The following is a 27,976-nucleotide window of genomic DNA, read 5'->3' as shown; positions in this document are numbered from 1 at the left end:
CTATTACAAGTCATCTTGTGAATTATGAACTTTAGGAATAAATTCAATCAAGAGGGTGTTAAAGAACACTTTTTAATTATATTATCCAGTGACATGCCAGAGCACCAACCCTCGTGTCTTGTCTAAGTGTTAGGATTTTTTTTTTTTTACTTCGTAGCAAAGGCTGCAAGAACACTAGAACGCTACAAAACCCTTTGGCAAATTGACACTGCACTTGAGACTGACGCTGGAATATATTTGGACGTCCTGCACGTCAATCAAAATTTCGCGGCATCCTATTGGTCCTTCCTCCCGATATTATCGTTCCATCTTGCGGTCGTGTACTCTGTTGTCCTCATCCGCGAGTTGACGTAGATCCCCTAAATTTGTGGCTGGGCCATTTTGTGTCTCGCTCACGATTTTAGAGCCTTGACATTTTACGGCGCGTCTGTTAAACGCTGCGCATAAACGCAAACTGTCAAAAGCTGCCTGATTTGGATTCTTCTCCTTATTTGAAACCTGACACCGCTGATGTTTCAGCGCCCATGTCCTCCCGTTGGTTGTGCGCTGCGGAGTGATATTCCATTGGAACCGACAATGTGGAGGCTGTGAAAATGTCTACTTGGGAAAAGAAATGATTGCAGTTTCTCCAAGTGAAAGGAAACAGAGTACCGCAAGAGTTATGGTCCGCGTTAAAGACGCGAGGTCGGCTTCGTAACGAAGACAAACAACAAGGCGAGACAACAGAGGAGCGTTTTATATCGTCTTTCCTGCGCTTCATCAAGCCCACAGACCGGGACCACAGAGGAGAAGGATTCTATCCCTAACTTTGTTTTTCTTCTCTTATATATTGTCTTGCCACTACTCGCTGCTGGATGCTACACTGCTGACTCCAGGTAAACGTGAACGTACTCAAACAAAGCTCATTTATGCGAAGCTGAAGTTGTATTGTTACGTTGATTTCTGGGTAATAACTAAGTTTTAAGCGCAGCGATTAAGTTGTACAGCCGGGGAAAAGAAAAGCGGGGTGTTGGATTTTCCTCCCTTCTTTCGGTCTCACCGAGGTCCACTGTGTGATTACACAGCATATAGCAGGACCTGGGTGTGATGGAAAACACTTCTTTGTTCACTTCTGTGAGCTATAACGTTATTAGCATATTACCGGAGTGAGTTGGCTCCCCTGGGGTCTCGGCACTTATATGTGGGTTTTGCGTTTGAACGCAAGCCGTTGACTTTTTATATCACTCGTGTTGCGTTTACGACTAACGCGAGCCTGTTTTACGTTCAGTTACGTTTATTATTCAATGGTGCCCCAAATCGCTGTTAAATAAGCGCATAGTACAAAAATAACAGCAGAAAATAACTTGGGTTATTTTCCCCCTCTCTTCCACCCAGCCTTCTACCGTTATAACCGTCGCTTATAGCTTTCGATGTAGTACTTTATAATTCCCACACACTTGTAAATTAGCTACAGTCAAATATAATCTTAATAATAAAAAGCGAAATGGTTTATTACAATTGATTAATATTCATTAAACTTTTTGTGGATTCAGTCTTTGTGCTCATCTCGATGTGAGAGGACAGGCAACAGGTTTTTTTGTTGTTGTTGTTGTTTTTCCCCTCTCCGATCCTTTTAAACGTCCCGCAGCATTTCCAACCCCGTAGGTGAAGACATTTAAACCCCGATGAACACTGAACAGCCTGGATCCGTGTTTTCTGACGCCAGCCAGGAGCTCTTGTTTTCTGCAGCTATTTCTGCCATGCAACTTTCCCCCAAACGTCGCTGGCCAAAAGGTGGGGGTGCTCAAGACAAGCGTAATGCAACTTCCATTTGTTAGGAGGGGCTAAGCACTTATCCCCCATTTTGACCTCGGCTTGCTGAGAGACAGAAATTGCTAGATTATGTGCTGTCAGCGTATTGTTCTTTGGTCGCATTCCGCGCATGCACCCCTATTTACAGCCTCTTGGTCGTTACACCGCTGTTTATTCATTTTAGACATGCTAATGCAGAGAAAGCAAAGCAGTTACTATATAATGATGACGTTAAGTAGAAAAAAGGGCGAGTGCCTAAAATCTCACCCTTTCTCCACAACTTATTAATATTCATCACATCACTTCTTGTTTATCTCCTCCCAAATCCCTCTCTGTAATTTGCAGCATAAATTGGTTTGCAACCCCAATGACAGTGCCAAGAGACGCAAGTATTTACATATATAATAAGAGCGAGAAATACAGATATTTTGTTTTGTTTTTTTCTCGTTGGCCGTAAATGTATCACTGCAAATGGCCAGAAAAAGTCGTTCGATATCAGATAGGCCACTTCATTACAATAGTTATATTTGGCACCGAAACCATTCTGCTACCCATTAGACAATTACTGAATTAAATCATATTGATAATATTGAAGAGCTCATCGAATCAATAGTGGCAAAATAGTTTTATATATATATATATATATATATATATATATATATATATATATATATATATATATATATATATATCTTGACCAGTGGTTGTCACACTGAGCCTGATTTAGATGCCACTCAAGCAAAGCCTTGAACTCTGATATCTTTTTTTTTTTGGGGGGGGGGGAGGAGGTCATAACTAAATACTGACCTCCTCCTAATTTAAAGAATCTCCATTCGGTGTGGGATAAATCTGTTCAGATTTTAAAAGTCTTGATTTTGTACAAATTTTTGGAAAAGCCAAAACGCAATAAAATAGGAGGCAAATTTCTGCATTGTCATTTCATGATTTCTGGAGCATGCAGCTCACTATAAACCTCACTAGTTAAATATTCTGTTATTTGTTCACAATTGTCCAGGATATTGTTAAACAAAACTGATTGAAAAATAGTAATAATAATAATAAAATCATTTGGGGACAGAATGGAGGTTTGTAGGAAGCCTATATTTGCTGTTCCCTTGTGATTATTTTATTTTAAAACTCAGCTCGTCGGCGAGGCCATAAAAATAAACGAGTTATTCAGGTGGTATTCTTGGAGTCACATCAGTTACGTCTGGAAAACACAGGAAGTTTAATAGGTCACAAATCTCTAACCATAATGCGATGATTGTTGTAGCATTCTGCTTTTTCTCTTCCACTCTTTTAGCTAGACAGCTTACAATGAAAGAGTAGCGCCTAACAATCTAAAAGATCATTTAACTAGGACACTTCTTTACATTATTGAATTTATTTTTTTACATATCGTAATTGAAAAAGTAGTTAATATTTCAATATTTCAATATTCTTAATCCAAAAAAATGTAAACATTTTGTAAAGCCACTGAACCACAGCGAACATGTTTCTCAAATGGTCCAAAGCTCCAATGCAACAATAAATTCAAAACTCTTCATTAGTTAAAACAATTAGGTTCATATTTAATAATTGGTTATGACCAAAGAGAACATCAAAACCCTCTTTTTTTTCAAACCAAATCCATAATTGTATTTTTAAAAGTCGTTTTTTTTTTGTCTCATGGAACATTTGTGTTGATGTTAGCTGGCCATAAATTGCCACTTTAGGAATCCAGCATGCTGTGTTATCACTCTGTAGATTTCAGTGCAGAGAGATGCTAAAAACACAGTTGGGTTTTGATGTGGAGTAAGCACCCAAGTCCAGGGGCTGACTAAAACCCAAATGCAGTGTGGCCTGTGGCTGAACCATGGTTTGATGTGGGCTACTTTTAGAACTGGTTTTACTTTTCTCACTACTTGATCAGAACTCTGACTAAATTGTCGGATGTGAGGGTATAAAGATAGTTCAGTTTAAAGAGGGGTTGCAGATATTTTTTAGTTGACTAATCCGGCATTTGATTGTTTTAGGCCTGAAATAATCAGATAAGATATTTATGATTTCTTACGAAAACAAAACGCCCTTAAATAAACAACTCACAGAGTCCTTTTGTACGTTTCAAATGAATGTTTTTTTTTTCTTTAATTAAATAGGCATAAAGCTAAGATCATTCAAGCAAATAAATTCAGATGTTTTCTGCCACAAAATTACTGTGTGGGTTTCCTTTGTGCAGATCAAAGATTTATAAATTTAGTGACTAAAAAAAGCCAAATCTTATTAACATACATAAATTATTCTGTCGGACGAAAGGCCATGTGAAGCAATACGAACTTTATCCACTCATTTATTAATCATCTTCAGAGGTGAGAACTTATTTTTTGTATCTTTTTTTTAACCACAATTAAAAGCTTCCTCATTCATTAAGTAGTTGTGCTTTTTTTTCTTCCTTAATGTATTTGTGTAAAAGTCAGTTAGCATAGCAAACCAACTCACATATGGAAATAGCTGTATAAATGGAATTGCTTGTGCGTCAGTTCTTATTTTCTGAGCAGAGACATGGCAACGATTAATCGGTCTTTACTGACATTATAGTTGTTTGGGGCTGGCCTCACAAGTTTGTTTTTAGCCGAGTTTGAAACCAGTTGCTTCAAATGAACTCAATGATTTATTTATTTTTTTTCCAATCCACCATCCATTTCCAGCTGCGCAGCACAGGGAGAGTTCGATCCTCTTTGGGAATTAGTGATTGCAAATAATCGGACGTTGTTCATCTTTCTTCTAACAAAGCTCGATTTTAATATTCCATTTGAAGATTAAACAACATTTGCTGTTATCAGCATGGCTGATGTTTTGAAGCTGGAATGCAGCGTTAACACAGCTCTCTACATTAAAATACACAGTGCAGAAAACGGTAATCTTAATCAATGCATTTAATGTAATCAGTATGGAGTTACTGTAGCAAAATGACGTCGTGTTGTTTGTGCTTGTCCTTGTAGTCTGTTGCTGAGACTGTAAAGGCCCAGTGAACAGCATCAGAGAATGGCTACAGTGGAAAACGACAAGGAGCTGAGCGACTTGCTGGATTTTAGTGCGGTAAGGCCCTGCTAAGCCTCAACGTTACCTTCGTAATCCATTTCATTTTAACAATAAGCACCAAACCTGGTGACGAGTACCTCGAAATGGGAATGAATGAGATTCATTCTCAATGAGGAAGTAATATGTTGAAGCAGCCATGCTTTTTTTTTTATAAAGCTCTGTTTGTCTTGGCTCAACTTATTTATTTTATTGTTTTGTCACAAATCATAGCTGAAAGGCTCGGGTTGCCCTGTGTTTATTGCAGTTGTTCGCAAAAGCACGTAGGACAGTTTGGATTACGGTCTGATCAACGTTTGCATAAACGTCGAGGGAACATTCAAATGTTTTATTGCCTTGCCGTGGTTTTTACAGATTTATTGCTCTCCTTTCAGATGTTTGAACCTCCAGTTTCGAATGGAAAGAATGGGCCGACTACTCTCGCCAGCAGCCAGTTTGGAGGTCCCGGTAAGAGATAATACACAAAAGAGACGGTCTGTTTGCCTTTCCTTCACCTGTAGTCAGTGGCCGTATTGTTTGGTAATGCTTCTGTGACTTTCTAAAAATAAATCTATTAGAGCCCATCTCCAGTCTCACTACCTCATTTTTACTCTCTTGCTTTCTTTCCAGTTGTAATAGAATAATACATTGTTCCCGTTTCCTTGTTTTAGTTTTCATAAATTGAGAATTCATCATCAGATGCACAAATCCAACCCTCATATTAGTTTTTAAAGCATGCATGCAACTCAATGTTGTCAAATAATAACCAGGACGCCCCAGAAATCGGATGGTGGCGCTTTTGTATGTCTGCTGGAGTGTTATATGCCGACCCCAGGCGCCGTTTCCCTGCTCTACCAGACCCAATAGTCGCAGACAAAAACAAAGTTCTCTGCTACCATTGTGTTTTTTGGAGGTGCATTAAGTCTTTCAACAAGCATCAGAGAGCAACGCGATATTCAAGGGGAAGATCAAAGGTTGCTGGGTGGGGTTATCGGGGCTCTGTTTCATCTACTCACAAGAAAGCCACTTCCTAACTGTCCTATTTTTACTAGAGGTTGTCATCATTCCTCATTAGTCTCATACCTGCCCACATGGCACCATGAGAGACACCTGATGGGTTTAAAAGTTTCCATATGGATCTAAAGTAGAGTCATTTACATTGTAATGTTTCCCCCCTGAGGTCATATGGTTTAAATGTGAAACTTTACCATGTGTTTTTGTGCTCTTGTTCTGAGCTGTCAGTGATTATCATATTTGCTCAATCCAGTCCACTGTTTTTCTTTTTCATTTATTTTTTTTTTTTTTTGCGTGTGCTTTCATTTTTTAGTTCACAAGAAACCGAGACTTCTAACGTGTATTTTTAGGAGGGTATGGGTAGAAATTCTGACGGGCTTGTGATATAAATTTGCATGAAAAGGTTCCTTATTTCAAGCAGATGTGAAACTGAATTTGAAAAACTCAGGTGGGAAAGTTACATGAAGGTCTGTTGTGTAAAGTCTGACGATCCGCTGCTTATTATTGTAAAAATTGTAAAAAAGAAAAACAAAAAATTATCCAAACTATCGCTGGAGAACAGTCGAATGTAAGCTGCGTGCGTTTAAAGGATAGTGTGTCACATTGTCTTGCACTTAGGAAGTCTCCTGTGACTAACAGGTTTAAAAAGTCAGCCCTGTGTCATTGTACATTGTTCAGTATTTCATTAACAGTCTTTTCTCTCTTGAGATCGTATCTGACATCACGCTTTGTGTCTGCGTGACTCACTTTTCCAGGGGAAGGAAGAAGTCGCGCAGACAAACGGAGCGCTCGGTTGTAGTTGGCCTGGGGCAGCATTCCAGTAAAAACCAAGACATGCCTGCATGTTTGGTCAATATATCTGCCTGCGTTTCGCTCACGAATCCGGTGACTCAGGCTGTCTGTCTGTTTCCGATAGCTCTGTCTGTGCTGTGTAATTATAGACCAGCCAACCTTAAAGGGGTGTTGCATGCTGGGAGGAAAAGTGCATTGGGGTTCTCGGGAGTATTTGTCTGTTACTCACCCTCTTATTTTTTTTTCTGCTTATAGATATTGTAGCCTGTCTGAGCTGATACTTGTGATTTTTGCATGGCGTTCTGGAGGTCTAATGAAACTTAATGTGTTTGAAATCAATATTAGTGTCATGCTTCACTAGCAATCAGCAGTACGGTCTGCTGTAGCTGCTGTAGGAATTAATATTCACTCATTAAACTAAATTAATTGAAGCGTTTTAAGAAATCTTGATGTGGAAACACGTATTCAATTGTCAAATGTTTTTGAGAAAATGAATGTATCCTAAGTTAAAATAAGTATAAATGGAACAATATTAACACCAAATTTAAACAAGAACCTAAAATACAGCGTAATTGTTTTACACTAAGTCAGAAAAGCAACATTCATTTCCACTACTGCAAAAGTAACTTGTAATTTTGCACTGTTATAGTTATAATGGCATCTGTATGTATTTTCTGTTGGGTTATTTTTGTATATTAGATTTTCATACACAACTTAAAAAAAAATAATGAACACCAAAATTAGACGCAGTTTTTAGGTGCAGATTATTATCTATTTTACATTTTTCTATCCTTACTAGAGTCGACCAGTTATTATGAGATGATAATAATTGACTAATTGGTTGGCCTGTCTAAAGTCAACACTGCTTAACAAATATACTTCTTGGTTGTTTTTTAAAGCGCTTCACTTGAATGAAGATGATTGCATCCCATTATTTCCCGCACTGTAGTTGCACATGCCTTTCTTGTCTGGAAACATTTCCAAACACAACGTTTGCCTCTCTTGTGAGTTGGTGAAAAGTGTAGGAACCTGTTTCTAGGCAGCTGACATTCATTCAGCAGTATGTACAGCACAAGTGTAACCGCAAAGAAGCCAAGAGTAGCTGCAGTTTTTGGACGAAACCTTGGACCAGCACTATAATCTGATTTGTTCAAATAAAAATTGTATCTGTGACTGACTCTAGGGTTTTGTAATGAGTCCAGTGGCTCATCGTGATAATGTGGATAAACATGTTCCCGACGAAATGTCTTATTGTCTGTCATTTGAATTAAACACGCTACTAAGAAGTTTTTAATGTCCACTACCCTTATTGGCAGGAAAATGTTCTGCCATTATTTTTGAATTATTTTAGTCTCTTTTTTTTCAAATTGTCACTGTAGTGTTAAGTAATTTTACTATCTTAATTGTTATTTCACACTTACACCCTCCTTTGAATGTCTCTGAGTGAAACCATTCACAAGTATGAGCGGATGTAAACACACTTCTTTACGAGATTAACAAGTGTTTTTGTTGTCAATCTAGCCCGTCTAATGCTGAGTTGTTAAAATTTTCATACTGAAATTAGGGTTATTGTGGAATTATGACACAAGTCTACTTGCTAAAGAATTTTTTTTATTTTTTTCAATAAACGTTGCTCTCAAACACTCAAAAAGCACTATTCACTTGGTTCGCCTTGATGTATTATAATAAATTGCGTCAGATTGTATTTTATTGAATCAAAAACTAGGATTAGAGTAAATCTTGGTTGGCGAATGAATTGAATTGTATCTAACTGTTGCTTGCTGTTGATGCATCTTCTTGGGTTGTTAGGAAAGCATGAAGTATCGGCATCAACATCGGCTGATACCGATGAGTAGGACAATATTTAAATCCATCTGGTTGCTGTTTATGTGTTTGTGATAACAGGGGTGTTTAACTGAAGCAGAGAAAGTTTCAAATCTAAAACATATCCGAAGTTGTTGGTGCTTTTTTTTTTTTTTTTTGATTGAAGGTGCTTGCGGATGACAACACGCTAAAATGTCTAACGTGTAAGTTTTGCTTTGATTGACAGGCAGAGCGGCAGTCAGACATAGAGAGGGGACGGGAAATTGCCTCCTTCATCTCTTATTCCGCTGGTGTCGTGTAGCTCACACTTGTCACTGCAATCTAGCTGCTTTTGGCACTATGGAGCCATTATTCTGTTCTACTGCTGATCCTGTCAGGATTCTCGCACCCCCCCTTCCCCCTTAGCTTTTTAATTAGACAACAAAACAAAAATATGAATATTCATAGGGCTCAGCCTCATTAATATGCACAATTATGCAAATACGAGTGCAATTAAACTTCAGATTTCCCCAAGAGATGCTGTGTTGCAGTACGAGAAGAGATTGAGAGCGAGGGGATGGGCAGAGATTTCTGCTCCACAAATCTTTAACATCCCTTCCTTAAAGCTGCTCCGACCAGCGATGGCACATGCCAGCCGTGTGAGTTTGAGACGGTGAGCCTCGTGCTAAGGTGAAGTTGTGGGCCTAAGCGTGTGAGAACAAATGGGCTATGAATGAGTGTTGCCATGGAAAGCGTAAAGGAGTGGAGTGTGGGAGACCGAGGAATGTCGAGGATGATTCTGGAAGCCTCGTACTGGGTGTTAATTATTCAAACTTCCTACAGCTCAAATCCAGACTATGTGACAGCGCCGTCACAGTGCTGTCTCGCTCTGTGAGCTTTGAAGTTCCTCAATGTAGGTTGCATTAAAGAGCCTGAAAAACCTGTATCAAAGCAAGTCGTCACTTTCTCAAGTGACACATTTGTTGTAAGACGGGGTCATAAATCTGTGATCACAATGCTATTACCTTTTTGGCTGACAAAGAGTTTTTTTTTTTTTTTTTGTTTGTCCCAACAGGTGTAGATGAGAGGAGAGGGTCCGGTCCGTGGGGACCAGGGGAGCAGACTAGTCCATCTTTCAACCAGGGAAGGGTATGATTTATTTTAGCCTCGGCCGTAGAATGCAGCAGATGTTGTGTTATTCTTCACGTGTTGCGTGATTTATTGCTTTATACCTCTTTTACACACAGACTGCAACATTATGAAGTGCTCTAGATTTGACCACTTATGCATTACCAGTGCTGCCGATGATTAATTCTGGGTTGTGACCTGCCTTCCTGGGCTTAAACAAGAGTGTAATTTGTTATTTTCCAATTACATGTTGATTGAAAACATTAAAAAAATAACTTATTAGAATACTAGCAGGTGACTTTGAAAGTATGCAGCAATATTACATTCGTGCTTAAAATTAAATTGTTAAATTTGGGACCGCAACTAACGATTATTCTATTAATCAATTATTTGGATAATTAATTGCATAAAACGATTATCACATTCTGTAGATGTTTCATTTAACCACTTAAGCTCTTTTTATTTTTACACAATATTATAAATAACATTAAAATATGCAAATGAACAAATAATTCAATGCATTTTTTTAAAATAAAATAAACATTTTACTGCCAACAGTGCAATAACACAGCCTTCTTTTAGTGTATGCTTGATCATTTGCAGATTCATTTATTAATTTTTTTATTCACCTATTCAGAATTGTAAAATATCAAAAGTGCTTAAGAGGAGATTTTTGTTGTTGTTTGTTTTACAGAATTTGAAAATTGTCAAACTAAAACTATGCCACATGAGGAGTTCTAGGCGGAGCAAATTTACAAAGAATTAAAAAATAAATCTTGAATGCAAATGAATATGTTTATATATATTTGACTTCATGTTCTGCAAATGTCCTTTCATTGAGTCTGTATACTCCAGTTGACGATTTTTTCAATAATCAATCACGATGAATCCAATTCATTCAATTAGTCTTATAATTAATATATCATGTTGTTGCATTTTGATGCAGATGAACTGAAAATCAAAGGATGCCATCTGGTTATTTTTGATGCGAGTACGAATGAAGTGTTATTCCGTCTCTTTCTCTCAGGTTTTCGAAGAGGGTCTTTACAGTGAGAGAGAAAGTCTGGCCTCTAAGCCGGTATTTGGACCAGGCATTGCTGGTAAGAAGATTTTAATTCAATCGGAGCTCTCGAAGCACAGACATCACCACTTTCAAACCATCCCTTCTATTTCATTTATTTTTTTTCGTTTTTGCAAATTGGTAAAAAAAAAATTTGTCAGTGTCGGACTAAGTGATGGAGGAATGTGTTAACTGGCACTCAGACTCGTACATCAATGGACAGTGTGACTGAACAGAACAACAAGCAGTTTGTTTTTCAGAGCAGCCATTCACAAGTCCGGCACTCATGTGGCAGTTTAGGGCAGCGCATGTTTCAGGATGAGGGGGAGTAGGGCAAACGGGGAGGATGTGGAGGAGGGGTTTGTTTGTGTGTGTTCGCTATGGGAGGGGTGTGGGGTGTAAAAGGCACCCATGCACAAACAGGGCTCTCCCTGGGGATAACAGTGGACTATAGCTCTTCTCTGTTTAACTGTCAGCGGAGGGGGCAGAGTTTGGATACAATTGCCCCTGGAGCATTTGTAATGAGCCTATGTGGTTCATTTAAACACTGCAGCATATACATTCACCTTGCAAATGCGATGAAAGACAGGGCAGTGTGATTACATACATAACATTTGCCTTTTAACAATCCTCAAATCTTTGTCTTTATTTTAACAGGGAAAGCTGAACGAGGGTCATACTCATCATTTGGGATGCAGGTGAGTCTTTCAAAGAAAATAAAGTCGTACAAGCAACAACGTGACAAAGGGAAACCTGCAGATTAACACAAAAATAAATTAATGCAAGCATACCGCTGTTGCAATTTATTTGTGGATACAAATTGGGCTGTAATTATTAATCGGATTAGTCGTGATTCAACGATTATTGAAATAATTGTCAAAGAATTTAGTAACTGATTAATTGTTAACTGGAATACAAAGGCTAAAAAAAAACAGTTTGCTGCAAAACAACATAGTCAGTGCAGTAATTAAGCCAAAGATGTTAAAAATAAATATATACATTTTGCATCTGTGATTAAAAAAAAGATAATTTGGACCAGACTCAGAACTTCCTCACCTTTCTTGCCTAATTTGCTGTGGTATGGTCTTGATTTTATCACACTAATCTACCCTAACAATTAGAGCTGTTCTTTATGTCAAACTCCAGAAATCAACAGAGCTCTCAGTTTATAACAACAAACAGGTTATTTTTTAAGAAAGATTCATATCAATGGTAACCTTAATTTTCTCTACATGGACATGTTCATACTGCTGTTTCAACGAGATTTTGCCTCTCTTCTCTTTAAACCGTGTGTAGCCTGGTTTTATGCCAAGTGAGATACCCCTGGCCAGTCCTGATAGCCTCTCTCCGCCTTCTGCCAAGTCCAATTCCCAGTTTTATTCATCCTATGAGAGGAAGAGACCCGCACAGGACCTCACTGGTAAGAATGGAGGCATGTGCATTTTTTGTCTTGTCATCAGACATACGTTTGTCTCCGCTGGTTTTTGTTTTACAAATGATGTCTCCATCCTGATCTATATTTACATCTGTGGGTTCCACCACTTCTCTTGTAAGTGTTAAAACGCGGTTTCGAGTTCTTACTTCTTATTAGGTGGAGAAAGCAGCATTACTTCTCAGTGCACAGAATTACACAACTTTTTTCTGATTGTGCAGGAATTATGAGGCTGCACAAAGGCTGATAGGTCTAAAAGGAAAACCTTTATTACATATTGTGTAGTGGCTTTGTCTTTAGATATCAATCTTTTCATTTTTATGAAGTTTCCTTTCTGTCTTTTTCCCAGCAAATCCGCAGCCAAAAAAGATTCGGAAGGTTCCTCCTGGCCTGCCCTCCTCAGTAAGTAGACACCTCCAGAAAACCTTCCCCCTGTGCTACACCTCGGTCTGTAACGTTGATTTCAAGCATCCCAAAATGGTCAGTTTTTAAGCTGAACGAAAATGTTCCCGTTTAGTTTTGCATCTGGAGCCCTTCCTCTGGCTCTCGGGCGGTATAATAGGAGCGGCGCGGGCCTTTTAGGTCGAACATCTGTGCTTCTTCAGCGGCAAAGTCAAAAGGCAACAGTGGGGTCAAGCCACTTATTTACCCAGTCCCTTATTTGCAGCATATATTTATAGTATGTTGTACTTGTGGGCCCTTGGCTTTGTGGCCACACTTCTTCCTCTCTGCCAAGTGTACTCATCAAATCGCGGAGGAGATTTCGTGCTGGAGGGGGTTGATGGTTTTTACTCCCTCTCTTTCTTTCCCTCCCTCCATGTTTCCCTCTATGGACACCCTGTTTCCTCTTTTTTTTTTCTCGCTCGCCGCCCCATCTCACACAGCCTCGCTCTCTCTCCTCTTCTACAACCATAAACAACAGCCCTCCCTCCCTTCTCCCGCTCCTTCCCCCACCCTTCCATCCCAGCTGCCAGCAGAGTTGGCTGCTGTCCAGGATTCGGCAGATGGTTCAGTAATTAGGAGTGCATCTCCCTGTTCCCTCTTCTCTTCATTCTCTTTTCCTCTTCCTTTTTTTTCTCTGTTTAATCAAATTACAGAAGAAAACTTCAGTCCTACTCTGATCAGAGTTTTACAGACATACTTGGTTTCTTGGTTTGACAACGAGTCTCATTTTGGACGGAGGTGGTACAGAACAGTGGCTTCTTTATTCCCACCTCAATATGAAGATTGCATTTGATTGGTCGAAATTTTGTTTGTTAAGGAGATTGAACTCCATGCCTGTTTTTAACAGCGTAACACGTTGAAATATGTTTATTGGCTCGAAAAGGAGTCTGGCTCTGTGCATTTCATACTCTCTCATCTTTATTTTCAAATCAGATAATAAAATCCATGTTAGCCTGAGTAGCAATTTAGCTTCAAAAGGAAATAGATTTTGATAATACACGGAGCTAAGCGTGTTGTAGTAAAAGCTTTAGGAAGATTTAGCTACAATTCCCAAGTATATGAAAGTGCAGTCTATTCAAACAATCACAAATGAGTCTAAATGCCTTTTGAATGAACAGTCATCTCAATGATCACGAAGGAGACGGCTGCGTCCCAGAAGAGAATGAGTTTTGGTCTGAAATCTGTGAATCGTCCTTAGAACAAAGGGGATGACCTTATGAAAACATTGGCTGAAGATGGTCACATTCTGTGACACTGTTTCAGAGAGAAAAAAAGCCATTGCTCCAAAAGCAACACAAACAGCAAGATTACGGTTTAAAATTGCACTAAAGGACAAAAACATTCATTTTTTTCAAGTTCTGCTGTCTGATGAAGCTAAAGTGGAGCCGTTTGACCATCATGACCATCGTTACATTTGGAGGAAAAGGGCGATAAGCCTGGGAACACCATCCCAACTGTGAAGTATGGTGGTGGCAGCGTCATGCTGTAGGGTGGCCTGCAACAGGAATAACTGGTGAACTTCATAAAATAGATGGCATCATGAGGAAAGAAAATAATAGCAGAGAAAGGCTCCTTTACAGAGTGACGCCGGTTCTGTCAGGAGGAATGGGACAAAATTTCAGCAAGTCGTTGATATGAGCTTGTGAAAGGAAACCAAAACAGTTTGAACCAAGTCAAACAACTCAAAGGAAATTCCAGCACATATTAGGAAAAAATGTAAGAAAGCTGTTGGATTCGCAGAAATCAACAAAAATTCTCTCATTACTCTGGCATTCAGCAGATATAAATTATTTGGGCAATCTAAAAGAGAGAAACATTAGTCTGATAATTTGGGGTAATTTGTCTTTTTGCACAGCGTATGTAAACATGTGGTTCAAGCTCACTGTGTCAGACTTGGTCATCATTTCACTTTTCTATTTGTAGGTTTACCCCACAGCCACAGGAGAGGATTTTAATCGGGACACCACTTGCTTCCCAGCCTCCAAAGCAGGAAATGTCTACCAACCAGCGTACTACATGCAAGGTCAGTTGAAACAATATTTTCCTCTGGAGTCTCTCCTAGTTCTTTGTGTTTAGATGAAAAGTTTAGTCTGGCAAAGACGGCAATTTCCTGGAATTTTCCTTTGAAGCCAGCGCAGCTGGGAGAGTCGGTTCCTTTACTGTGTTATTGTCCAGATGAGCCATAGGTGCTGTGGTTGTAGGCTACCGACAGGCTACCACGCGGGTCAAACAGTGAATCACGGTTGAATAAAGTCGTCACGCTGATGTGACACAGCTCATATGTGGCCTTCATTGTCTTCTCTCCTGCGTCTGGTTGTGGCTCTGCCTTATTTTCCATGTTTCTCTGCTGGATTCCCCCTGACAGATGCCCACCCACCCTCTGATCCTTGGGGCTCTGCCGGGTCGATGATTCAGCCTGGATACTCTGCCGTGTTGGGGAACTCCCCCCATCTGGGCCAGCATGGCCCGTTCACTGCCATAAACCCTCAGGACAGAATGGTGTGTTCAGTTCCCCCCCCCTCCCTTAATTTTTGTTACATTTTTTTTCCACTAAAGTTTCTGCGTCCTTAACGCTGTATGTGATGTTCTCTTTTAAGAAGCGGCATCCCCTTCCCCTCTCACCCCAGAACTACCCCCTGCATGGCAGTGAAGTGAACGGAGCTCATCCCACCAGCTTCCACGCAGGCTCCAGCAGCTTTGGAGTCCCCAGCCACACACCCCCCATCGCTGGCACTGAAACGATTATGGGTAAATCATTTGTGTGCCGTTTCTGCTTCAAATGTCAGAGTAATTTTGTTTTTAATATATTTATATAGGTACCGAATTAAGTGTCAGAACCCTTGATTCTTTTTACATTGTATAACATTATGACTGGAAGATTTGAAGTAATTTATTTGGATTTTCTGATTGACCAACACAAAATAATGCATAACTTTGAAGTGTAATTTGAATGGACCACCTTTCATTACAATTTCTTTTAAAAACTTGTCTTGCAATTTACAGCAACAAGTGGGGGAGGTTACAGTAGTGTTTTACTTCACATCCCAATCTCCAGTCTCAAGTTTTTTAAGCTCCTTTCACATCACACTGTGGTGGTGGAATCATGCTGCAGAGATGCTTTTCTTTCATTTTTTTTCAGTCTGCAACCCAAAGAGCAGAAATGTACCCTGATCATATGCCGTCATTTTTTTTTTCTTATTTATAAAAATAAAGTATATACCAACTAAAGACAGTATGGGAGAACAAGAAGAAAAAAACCCAAAAATCACTTGTGCACAGTAGTATAATACGTACATGTATGTTATTTAGGACGCAGGGGGACAGAAAGACAAATCAAAACAGGATACACATACAAAAAAAAGCACAAGTAGTCTGATTAATCCAGCTCCTCTACAAAATCTGGCCGCAGAGGGAGATGTTTTTTGTTTTGTTTTTTTCTTTAACGGGGATTAGAGGTTGAAAAAGACTTGAGGCTCCTTCAGCAGGATAATGACTGAATAAAATGTCTGAGCTGTGATGAAAACGGTTTAAATTGAAACATGTTCAAGCGTTAGAGTGGCCTAGTCAAAATCCAGACCTAAGTCCACTTGAGCTCTCCATCCATTCTAATTGACCGTGTTCTATTATGCAAAGAAGGATAGGGGAAAATGTCAGCATCTACATGTAGAAAAAAAGTGATTGAAACATTTTCTAAAGCATTTAAATACATTTGCATGCCACACTTTTATATGGTTTTATTTGCTAAACCACAAAGACAACAAAAGCAAATCACATGTTCTTTTTTTCCCCAACTGCTTCACAGTTGTGCCGTATTTTCACACCACTACAACCTAAAATTCCCACAAAATACATGAAAGTCTGTGGTTAGAATATGACAAAATGTGGAAAAAGTTCAACAGGTATGAATACTTTTGCAAGACGCTCTACACCGGAACCAATAAAAATCTTCTGCTTTTATTTATGAAGCAAATCGGGGTGCTGTACCTGGAAGTTCGGGTGACGAGATTGGAAAAGCCCTGGCATCAGTAAGTAGCTGTAGAGTACATATTTATGATGAAATAACACTGTTAATGACACAGGACTCAACAGATCATGTGTTGTTTTCTGAGGCAATATAAACGGAAGTAATAAACATTTTTATTTTGAGTGAAAATCAGAACTTCTTTGTTCAGATTTATCCTTCAGACCCCAACAGTAACGCTTTCCCTCCATCGCCGTCTACTCCCTCCGGTTCACCACAGGCTGTGTCAGGTGAGTGGAAAACGTACAATCTGAAGAAGAAGCTCCACAGGTTGGGTGTAAAACGGACTGAAAACATGTCAAGTTGAAGTTTTAAGTTTGTGCGACAGTAAAACGCTGTTCCAAATGTATCTAATACATCAACCATGTGCAAGGTTTAGAAGCTTATAAGTAAAGTCTGAACTTAGCAACTGTGCAACAAAACGTACTACTGAAACAAATCATCTTATCAGATATTGGAGATTTATTTAATGTGAATAAATCAGATGAAAATAGCAAAGTAGTAAAATCTTTTTTCTTTTTTTTTTGGAAATATCAGAAATTCACGCTATGATTCTAAATTATTCTAAAAAATAAAAGAAACAACTTTTACAGCAGAAAAGCGGCATTTCTCTTGATTTCATGTTTATTTAAAGCTACTCCACCCACAGCGTAACTTTCATGTATGCTCACCAGCCTGATATAGCTTACGAGAGAGGAAGGGAAAATACGGTAAAAATAAAAACAAGGTGGGGTCACTTCCCTTTTTTTCTCTTCAATCAATCCAAGCATTAACTCATGACACCCTGTGTGTATAAAGTACTGTCACAAGACTGGAGGGGTAACAAAGTAGTGAAACGACGCAAAAGTTTATTAAGAAAAACACAAAGTCGTATTTACAAATGTGTTTTGGATTTACAAAAATAACCATTAAGTGTTGGGGTAACTTCTGGAAATTAATGTGTTGAATTTCATTTTTATTAATTTTTTTAATAACAAAAAGAGGCATACTGCAAAATCGAATCACTTGGTAACAATAACAGCAATAAGTGAGAACTTCTCTGAAATAGTTGTTTTCCTTGCTCAGTTTTCCGAACGTGTTGGGAAGCAGTTTATTTATTTATTTATTTTTTTGGCATCTTGGGGGAGTTTGCCGCAGTTCGTCCGTAGATTTTGACAGTTTCCGCGTGTAATCCCGTAATAAGAGCTTTATGCTTTTCATACCATCTGTAGCTCGACCTTTCGTTCTTCTTGTGGCTGAAATCACAGTTTGTAATCCCCGTTTGGATCGTTTTCAATCTGCACGTTGACAAATTTGGAAACGGCTTCACCGAATCTGCCTTTGCCAATGCAGTCCTCAGTGCTGCATTGTTGTTTCAGACAGTAGTCAATCAAAACGGCCTTCTGTTCAAGGCGAGCGTTTCAGTTTTTTTTTTTTTTTTTTTTTTGACTTGCTAGACCAAAGCACCCACTGTCAGCTTGGCTTTGTTTCCACGTCAGAAGAATGTTTTCTGGCTTGTTCGACCAGACGTCTCCAGACTGTAGGTGGGTGTACCAGGGTCCTGGCGGTGTCTGGACGTTCTGAGCCGATGGCTACCTGCCACAATCTGGGACGTCTGAGGGCCGATTACGCGCTTTTGCTTTCTTCAGTTTTCATTACTGCTGGCCCGAACTTCGTCTGTTTCTTTCTGCCTCTGAACAAGAGCTCACGCAGCACATCTGCAAACATCTGTCACGACGCTTCTGCCCGTTTCTTCAGGTTGACTGACATAGTCCTGATTTCTACCCTCGCTCTTTGTGTGATGTTTTAGATAAAAGTCGCAGACTGTAAAATGTAAAACCAGCCGGCTCTCCTTAGTCTGATTGAGTACAAAGCTTCTGCTTATTGTGTGCATGAGCACATTTCAGGGTTTTTACACAGTGTGGAAAAACGTGGAACATGACTCATGCTTTTTTTTCTTATACTGGGTAAAGATGGAAAAAGTAGAGTATGGGAAGATCTGTGTTTCAAGACTTTATTCCCATACCTCCTGTTTAAAAGTTGTCTCCATTCATCCATTTGTCTGCTTTTAACCCCTTTAATTTTATTCTTGGTTCATTCCACTATTTTCTTCTTTGTTCTGTCTTAGTTTCTGTTTTTTCTTACTTTTTTTGTCACTGCTTTATCCATTGTTTTCCTCCTTCTGTCCTTACTTTTTCTTTTTTCCTTTAGCTCCTTTCTTCCTTTATCATTATTTTCTTTCCTGTCTTCCTTCATTTATTGCCGTTTTTCTTCCGCTCCCTGTTTTTTTTTTTTCATGTTCCATATTTAAAATCTGATCACTATATAAATATCTGTCAAAGATTCATCATAGCCTTTTTGCATTTGCACAAAATTAGATAAATTGACTGAGAGCTCTGGAAATTTGTGGCTCTCAACATCATCTTCATCAGATTGCTTCATTTATTTTCATCATGTACTTCAAGTCTAAAAATCCCGATCATTGCACGAGTCCTCAGAGCTAAAGATGAATTTGTTTAGAGCCACATTGATTAATAACAATTGGGACGTCTTAAAATGTTCTGTTTTTAACCTGTCATTGTTTTCCCTTACTTTGCCTCTGCAGTGTAATGCTTCCTGCTTGTTTGTTGTTTCATTTTCCTTCTAATCATATGAAACACTGTGAATTACATTGTTGCTGAAAAATGTCTTGTAAATATAAAATTGCCTGCTTTGCTTCTGAACTTTAACAGCAAATCATTCCATTAATAAATCTCCTCCCTGTCTTGTAGATACTTGTCTGATCTATAGAAATGAACCTTCTTACCGTTTTTTGTTTTTCTTTTTCAAGGTTCTGCATCACAGTGGACTCGGTCCTCAGGCCAGGCCACCCCGTCACCTAACTTTGAGGGAGGAATTCAATCCATGGTGAGTCACTTAGTGTGACGTTTAACATAAAAACTGGGCGCAATTACAATAAAAGACGCTTAATCTTACGTGTGTTATTCTTCTCCCTGCTCCCCAGCAGAGTAAACTGGAGGACCGTCTGGACGAAGCCATCAATGTCCTTCAGCGTCACGCCAGCGGACAGGGAGGGCCGGGGCTTGCAGAAATGCACAGTCTGTTGTCGGCTGGCTTAGGGATCGCACCGGGCTTCAACAGTGCAGCTCTCGGATTGGCCAGTCGTCTGCAAGGACTGGTGAGATTCAGGAAGAGAGTTAAAATGCTATACACGGGTCACCGAGGGGGTCGTGCTGCCCATATTATTTGTTTTTCTGCTTTGAAGCCAGCACTAACAGAAACAACTGCTTTACAGGTTTCCAGCCACCTTGAGGATTCAGTTGGTCTGCCATCTAGTGGAGGAGTTTTGTATCACGGCCCTGCGTCTGTTCATTCAGGCTCTCAGCCTGATGGATTTACAGGTGGGTTTTTCTGCTCTCATTGCAATCTTTATTTTTGGTCATAAATAAGTAAAAGTGTTGCTTAGCACCTTGTTTATTGTGTGTGTGCATGTGTGTGCGTGTGTGTGTGTGTGTGTGTGTGTGTACGCGCGCAGGCCTGCCTGGAAGCGGGAATCGTTCCTGCGGCACAGCTATCAAGCGGGAAGAGAAAGAGGACGATGAGAATTGCTCAATTACAGACAAGTCAGAGGACGACAGAAAAGATCTGAAGGCTCGTCTTCGAACAAGGTGTCCAAATCATAACTGCATCATAATGTTTATTTTAATTTATAAAGAAGTAGAATATTTGTAGCAGCAGAATTGGAAAAATAATTATATGCTAGACAACTCTTCGGGCATAATGTTGATAATATAACAGCAATTAGAGAGTTTTACCAGCTAATTCAGTTTCTGTTCTGTGATTAAAAACAAGCCATTGTTTAGAGCTGCTTTTTATTGTGATAATCCCTTAAACGTGAAGCACATATTAGAAAAATTACTTGGCAAGGTACAGCTCTGGTCATACGTTTGCATGCACTTTTTAGAGGCATGAATGTCATAAACATTTTGGGCCTTTAATAATATTTTAACCATTTTTTTTTTCAAGTAAGAAAATAACTAGTGATTTTTAAAGACTGGAATTGGCTTCACAAGGTTGAGTTTATTGCAGAATCTCCAAATTCTTCCGCTTCACTTCAGCTCACAAGCAAGTTGAACAAGACAGTGATGTGAAACACATGCGGTACAAACACAGGCTAACACTGAGCTTATGGTCCTGACTTCAGCCCTACCGAAAAATGATAAACTGCAATTAAAAGCGAGATCCGTTCCAGGGAGAAAACCAATTTGAATGAATTTTGCCAGAAAGAGTGGTCAAATTTCCAACCAGTAATACGCAAGGACTGATGACTACAAAAAGTGTGTGGTTTCTCTGCAGCTTACTGAAGACCAAAAGTGAAACTATCAGTCAGGGTGTGTGTTTTAGCCTCTTTGCATGGATTTTGGCAAATGTACATTGTACAATCATTAGAACCTGATTAAAAGAAAAAAAAAAAACCAGTTCAAATAAACCAATAAAAGCCCAAAAATGATGACAGTCGTCCCTGTGATAAGTGGATATAAACACCTGACAACTGTATGTGGGATCCTTGCCCAAATGAGCTATATCCATATTATTGTCTCCTTCCCTCCTTATCTGCCACCGACTCATCAGTAGTCTGGATGATGAGGATGACGACGAAGACCTGCCGGTGGAGATAAAGGCCGAGCGGGAGAAAGCACGGAGGTTGGCGAACAACACCCGCGAGCGGCTGCGCGTGCGGGACATCAATGAGGGTTTTAAAGAGCTGGGTCGCATGTGTCAGCTCCACCTCAGCCCTGAGAAACCCCAAACCAAATTGATCATTCTGCAGCAGGCCGTTACAGTTATACTCAACCTGGAGCAGCAAGTTCGAGGTCAGTGGGTGTCCAGAGAGAAAGGAAGCGGAGGGGGAGGGGCCTCTTTCCAGATTAAAACTCGCACACAGCTTGAACTTCTCCTACGTTGATTCACCTTGGTTTGCAAAAGAATCGGAGCTAATTCTTATATTTAAATCTGCTTATCTGAGGTGTTTAATTTGGATAGTTCTGGAGTCTAAAATGTTCTAAAAGCAAGAAAAGGGGATTAGAAAGAAATAAAGCTGTGTCCCAGTTTTAGGACGTGGCCATTCTCCTGTTCACCCTGAAGGTTTCCATTTTCTCATAACTGGTCTGTCGTTGCTTTTAATTCACTCCGCTGTCTCGCTCACAGCTTGGTTGTCTGTCTGCTTCACTTTTTTTCTTTTTTTTTTTTTGATTTAGTAATCACTTTTTATGCTTTCCCTAGTCATTTCTTTCACAATTGCTCGTTATGCTTGACTTGAATAACAGTGATTTTAATTTAGTGTCTTTTTTTTTTTATATATAACCTTTTACCAAATTAGACTTAGTTGCCTCAAAGCCGAGCTGTGTGCTGTGAATTAACATTCCTTCATGTTTGGACTCTTTGTTCTGCACGCTTTAGCCTTTTGAAAGCTAAACCTCCTTTTTTTCTAACCCTTTTTGTTTTTTGCTTTACCTCCTCTCATTTTCCGTTTGCAGACGGCAACAAAGACCGACGTCTTTCTCGCTTTGAGAAAAATGAATACGTCGCCTGCTGATGTGTTTAACACAGTTAACCTGCTTTAGCTCTTTCTGTGTATTGCATTTGGCAGATGGTGTTGCTTCCTTCCTTTCTCATAATTCGGTGTCCGTATCTTCCCTCCGACCCCCAGCTTCCATTCTGGACCCTAATGACCAAACTTAACGCTCAGGACTTGTGTTTTGGTATCACTTCGTCTTGATTTTTGAGCTCTCAAACTGCTCAAAAATTCTCCCAAAAAGAAAGTAGAGGTTCATAAATGTTTCAGTGGACCTGTGGGGCGTCTCTACTCAGGTCTTCTTTAACAGTTTAACAGTTTCAAGAGCTTTGAAGCATTTTGACCTGCACAGATTAATTCACTTCCAAGTACAAAAAAACAATTACTGAAGCAGGGTGAAAACTCTTTGTTAAAGTTGCAAATTTAGATAGTTCAAGCAGATTTCAGTGGGGTTGTGATTTTGGATTGTTCACCAGTTGTTGTGTAAATAGCCAAGAACTGCTAGATGAAAATCACTCCACCCCTCCCTCTCCCACCCTTTACTTCTCCTCCCGGCTGCAGCCTCGTCTCTTTGACCGACGAGAACCTGACTGCGGAGGAGAAGGAGCAGAGGGAGCGCGATCGCCGCCTAGCTAACAATGCCAGGGAGAGAGTGCGAGTTCGCGACATAAATGAAGCCTTCAGAGAACTGGGCAGGATGTGTCAGGTCCACCTGCAGAGCGACAAGGCCCAGACCAAGCTCATCATCCTGCAGCAGGCTGTCCAGGTCATCCTGAGCCTGGAGAAGCAGGTGCGAGGTAGGTCAGCCGAGTGCAAGCAGGTGCGATCCACTTTAGACAGCTGGATTTCTCTCGCTAAAGCCGGACTCGTACGACTTTGTCTCCGCTGACCGCTTGGTGTTCACTTGGCTCTTGTCTGCGGCTCTCTGGCAGCACACGAAGATGGGAGAACAGGAAGAACGTTTAAGGAAGTAAATCTCTGCTTTCTGCCAAATGCTTGCACAGCTCGCCTCGCTGTCCATCCCTTTGTCTTGCTCGCCCTCTCGCAAAGTGTTTAAAAGCTTACTTTGCCGTTTCTGTAACCTGGAGATGAATATTTGTTTGACGTTTGTTTTCTGCTTATCTTTTTAGAGCGTAATTTAAACCCAAAAGCTGCCTGCCTCAAGAGGCGAGAGGAGGAGAAAGTTTCAGGGCTGGAGCACCAGCTGCAGCTGGGCGGGGGTCACCCTGCTCTGGGAGGGGACGGACATAACCCCGTGAGCCATATGTGATACTCAGGTACGTCTGCTGAAGCTTCACTACTGTCTTTCAAAGTCTGAAAACAAAAAAAAAAGAGAGAGAGAGAGAGACTGTAGAAAAACACTTGAGTTTGCATTTTTTATCGAATCTGAGCTCCATTCATTCAGAAATAAAAACTGGGACCATTTCACAGCTTCTTTTGGCCTCTGCCACCCTTACAATATGGGTTTTAAAGTTAATCTGAGCTTCAGCCAGAGGAGAGTTTACGTTCAAAATGAAAAGGGGATTGTTTTCTGAGATATGATAGAGGCGTGTGGGTCTTTTTTGGCTCGCATTTTCATTTTACCTCCCCAGTACTTTGGTACATCTACACCTTAAACTGGTATTGAACTCTATCAGTTAAACATAAAGTGTGAGGAAGAACATCTGTGCTTTAAAACCTTCAGTATCACCTGCATGCGGTTTCTCAACACCGCCGTAGAGCTGCAGCAAACAACTTTTTTTGTAATCAGTTAGTCTATCGATTATTCTGACGATTACTTGATAACTAGTGTAAACAAAACTGGCACATCCTCCAAATTGTCCAATTAAGCCTCTTTTATACAATATCGGAAATATATTAAGAATTGTAAATGAACAATTCAATTAAATTTTTAAATAAAAAAAATAAACATTAACAAAAATTCCTCTAGTGAATTAGGTGAAGCCAAAACTATTCCGCTTTTGGAGTTATGGATTGAACATATTTAAAGACAAAGATGTTTTGATCTTAAATGGAAAATGTTTAAATTTTTTGTAAAGTTTTGGCTTAATTACTGCTCTGTTAGCCTGGCCATTGCCTCCCTGTGCAAATCCGCTCAAAAACAAATAGCAAAGTCTGGTCTTTCCTCCCAGATTCTCTCAGATTCTCCAAATATTGCACTAACTGGTCCATTAAATACGTCGCAATGATTGGGTAAAATTTTAAAACTTAAAATTGATCTAAGCCTCCTTGCAGTGGGATTTGTGGTTATTTGAGAGAATTATTATCCCTACTTATTGCTGTTTTTCTCTTGAATGTTAACAGTCTTCCCTCCTTTCTCTTCCAGTTCCTGTTGATTGTCCAGCCCTACGAACGAACACGTGGCCTTATCGATCATTGTCGTCCATCTCAGTGTGTGATAATCATGCAAACACCTCATTACTGACAAAATAATAGGTGGCCACATTCCTGACGATGAGAACAATTACAAGAAGCACACGGGATACAGTAAAAGAATACAACTTTATAGACTTTTACGTGACAGTACTTGGAACTGAACACACTGCTTTCGGAGACAGTGGATAATGGATAAAAAAGAAATGCTCTTATGATAATGTTTGGGCTTTTTTTTTTTCAGGACGTTGTCAAAAATTGCTTTACACATTGGGAGCAAAACCTGTTTGGATCAAAAAACACTTTTGGATCAATCGCTCTGAGTGAAGTTGAGCTTTTTCTTGTTGAGTAGTTATTGGAAAGAGGTCTTACATTCTTCACAAGTTGAGAGGGGTGATTTATACATCTGACGATTGAACAAACGTCTGTTTAATCTGGCCTTTATCACACCTCGTGTAGTGTTTGGTCACGATGGCTGAACTACAGAAAAAATGAAGAAACTCTGCCTTGCAGAAGCATTCAAACCCTGTGAACTTCTTCACATTTTGTCACTTTGGATCCTGTATTTTGTTAAGATTTTACATGAGACAAAAGGAAATTGGAATTTTTTTTGCAAGAAATATCCAGAGATGGGTAGAGTTGCCAAAAATTGTTTTCAAGCACGACTTCAATATTTTTTTTATTTAAGTTGAAGTGAAAAGTACTCAACCAAATTTGGTAATTTGGTAAAAAAAAATAAAAAAATGGCTACTTAAGTACTGAGTACTTTAATAATAATTTTAAATCTGATTTAAGTTGTGAAATTATTTAATAACCATACAGGAAAAATAAATAAAAATATGTGCCAGTTTTGAATAATAAAGTAAAAAAAGGAAGAAAAGTCAATCATATTACTACAAAATAACAAAAGAAAGAAATACAGTATTTCAAATCTCAGTTTTCCACAACATTACACTTTTGAAACGAACAAAGTTTATGATATGTTACAGCTGGTAATGTATGGACCCTTTCAATACATTTATTAGATTTCTTTTTTTCCCCAAGTTATTCAGGAACCCACAATAGATACAGACTCATATGTTCGAGCCTTTATTTATGTTAATTATGGTCATTTTCCACTTACATCTAATAAAAACATGACATTTTAGATCAGAATATTACATGAGAGCAATAAAAGCAATAACACAGAAATGTGGACTTAATGAATTTTTATAATCTGACAAATGAGCCTTATCGCAACACATTATCTAATTTATTAATATGACTCTATACATGTTAGACCAGTGAATAGTAACTTCCAGTGACAATACCGACATACCTGTGGAGGCTGACTGCTTTGCTGTTTTCCTTTGTAAATCAACTATTTGCACTACTATCATTGCTATTCTATAAAAATACAAGAACAATACCCTGATGTTTGTGATTGCTGAGTGACAAAACGGGGAACAAGTTCAAGGGGACTAAATACTTTTCCGGGGCATTGTGCCTGATCTGTCAGAAAAAAAAAAGGCTTCTTTATCCTGTTGCTGTTTCAGGCTCTTTTTCTTAACTTTATTTTAGTGGCTGAGAAGGTTGCCAGAGTCGCTGACTGCGCACTCGGACTTTGGGTTACTTTTGTTTTCTTGGCCCAGAACTGCGGAGCCCAGAGTCTCTAATCTCTTTAAGTCGTGTACATCTGTTGGTCACTGCCATGCAAGTGGAATGGAAAGACTGCCAGAGAGAGGCCCCCACCACAGACGCAAACACACACACGGAGGTCAATGTAGGTTTGGTTAAGACGTCGGACCCAAGCGACCTTCGCCACGTTAAAGCCAGCCGCATCATCCTGCACGCATCATAACCTACACGAGGTCACTGTTACGACACGGTGAGCTCTTTTAAGTCTCGGAGCAGTTTGTGTTGTGATTAATAACATTTTGCTTGTAGACAATTTGCTAAGTATTGAAAGGGATCATGAGTGTTACTGCTGCCTTTAAGACAATTTCCTCTTTTGCCGTTGACTGACATGTTTTTGGTTGCGCTCGTGTTGAGCGTCAGGTGTTCTCAACACAACCCCTCCCGGCCCCTTATTGAACAATTGTGAGGCCTGTTATAAGGATCTTCCTGTTGTAGAGTTCATACTATATCTTTGTTTTTGTATTTTATTTTTTACGTTGTAATATAGTTGTTTTGTCCGGAATGCTTTTTTTCCTTTTTGTTTACGTTGTTTTAATGTAAGACAACTAAAGTTTAGATTCCACGAACAAAGTGAGTTTTTTGTTTTTTTGCTGCCAGGTGCTTGGAGAAGACAAATTATCCCGCTGTGACATCACATGTTGTGATATTGGTCCATTTGTTTTTTAAGTATACACTTGTTTGAAATCACCAAACCTTGTTGGCAAGGTGTAATTTGCAAAAGTTTTTGTTTTGTTTTTTTGAACAAGAAATGACTGATTTCTTTCTTTTGCACACCTCCCTCTTCACTAATATCCAGCTTTACAATGAGCTTGTTGATTAATGTGATGCAGTGGTAGGGGGGGGCTGCAGCAAAATTCAGTTTCATTATAATAAGAAATCCTAAAATAGATTTTTTTAAAAATTAAAAAAAGGTAGCCTTAGCCATTTTCCTGACTTCAGGAGCTTGGATAATGGTTACTCACCAGTGCCTCATTGCGTCCCAGTGGATGATGTTACTTTCAAGGTTTTATAACTTGTATCTTCTTGCAATAAAAATGAATACTTTAGTAACGTCTGTCATGTGAGGTACTGTATTACACTTGACGCTGACTTTGGCGTGTAATGAGATGTTACCTGATCTACGACTTTGAAACTGAAAATTGTATCGAAATCTCTCCTCTTTCACGTTCTCGTGTTGCTAAGATGTTTGCCTTAGATCTGGCATGTGCATTGATATTTATGTACAGCTGCAAGACGTACCCATGTCAACTTTATCACTGGAAGCCGACACTGATAGGGAACAGTATTTGTCATATTGTCACTCATCCCGCCCTGCGGACGAGCCTCATTTACTCAAACATTTCCCAAGGAAAAAAAAAAGACTTTGTATAATTTGGAAAACCACTTGTAAAGATGTTCTTTTGTCAGTGGATATTTCTGCAGTAACTTTGTCTCAAAATGTACAATTGATATGTTTGTTAACAGACCCTGTCTGTCCTCAGTGAACAATGACCTGCCACAGATTTCTGTCTTCTCATGTTTGGGGACATTATCTACGTAGGCTATGTCCTCAAAGTGCCTCCAGTTTCCTATTTTTTATATATAAAGTAGATATTGAGAACTGTTGTGTATATAACAGTGATGTAGCAATAAATGTGCCATTTTTAATAACATCTGTTCTCTCTGTTGTTATTAAGACCTTTAAATTCTAAGAAGAAATTTATTTTTACCCAAAGGAACAGGATCTTTTTTTACAATTTACATAAACCTCACTTCAAACTGTTCAGTTTGGTTGTTTTTAGTCCTGACAATTAAACTGAATAGAATTCTGTAGAAAGTGTAGATCCTCCT

The 27,976-nt window shown here is 39.3% G+C and overlaps 1 protein-coding gene across 14 annotated transcripts; it reads left to right on the top strand.

Moving 5' to 3' along the window:
* The first annotated feature begins 177 nt into the window (after positions 1-177).
* tcf3a (transcription factor 3a) lies at positions 178-27,796 on the top strand. Of its 14 annotated transcripts, none has more exons than XM_081597974.1 (22): positions 181-875; positions 4,773-4,869; positions 5,244-5,316; positions 9,533-9,606; positions 10,613-10,685; positions 11,303-11,343; positions 11,942-12,065; positions 12,427-12,479; positions 14,445-14,544; positions 14,887-15,020; positions 15,119-15,269; positions 16,488-16,546; positions 16,694-16,772; positions 17,979-18,065; positions 19,352-19,428; positions 19,526-19,699; positions 19,817-19,922; positions 20,057-20,189; positions 21,157-21,225; positions 22,658-22,893; positions 23,227-23,373; positions 24,423-27,796. In XM_081597974.1, the coding sequence occupies exons 2-21, from the start codon at positions 4,816-4,818 to the stop codon at positions 23,364-23,366; spliced, it is 2,037 nt and encodes a 678-aa protein (XP_081454100.1). In that variant the 5' UTR covers positions 181-875; positions 4,773-4,815; the 3' UTR covers positions 23,367-23,373; positions 24,423-27,796. The 14 variants fall into 14 exon arrangements, with proteins under 14 accessions (XP_081454112.1, XP_081454103.1, XP_081454110.1 ...); XM_081597975.1 differs by having other exon boundaries at positions 183-875; positions 19,352-19,410; positions 19,529-19,699; positions 21,154-21,225; XM_081597973.1 differs by having other exon boundaries at positions 183-875; positions 19,529-19,699; positions 21,154-21,225.
* The last annotated feature ends 180 nt before the right edge of the window (positions 27,797-27,976 follow it).

Source organism: Poecilia reticulata, chromosome 17 (assembly GCF_904066995.2).
Source record: "Poecilia reticulata chromosome 17, P_reticulata-male-v2, whole genome shotgun sequence".
Classification (NCBI taxonomy): Eukaryota; Metazoa; Chordata; class Actinopteri; order Cyprinodontiformes; family Poeciliidae; genus Poecilia; species Poecilia reticulata.
The sequence above is the reverse complement of the archived record's forward strand: the minus strand, read 5'-3'. Positions and strand labels throughout refer to the sequence as shown.

Bases quoted from the DNA above. Each gene is read 5' to 3' on its own strand.
- tcf3a (XM_081597972.1), top strand. From the start codon at position 4,816: ATGGCTACAGTGGAAAACGACAAGGAGCTGAGCGACTTGCTGGATTTT. The intron at 19,700-19,816 runs GTGAGATTCAGG...ACTGCTTTACAG, and splicing joins CCAGTCGTCTGCAAGGACTG to GTTTCCAGCCACCTTGAGGA. The intron at 19,923-20,056 runs GTGGGTTTTTCT...GTACGCGCGCAG, and splicing joins TCAGCCTGATGGATTTACAG to GCCTGCCTGGAAGCGGGAAT.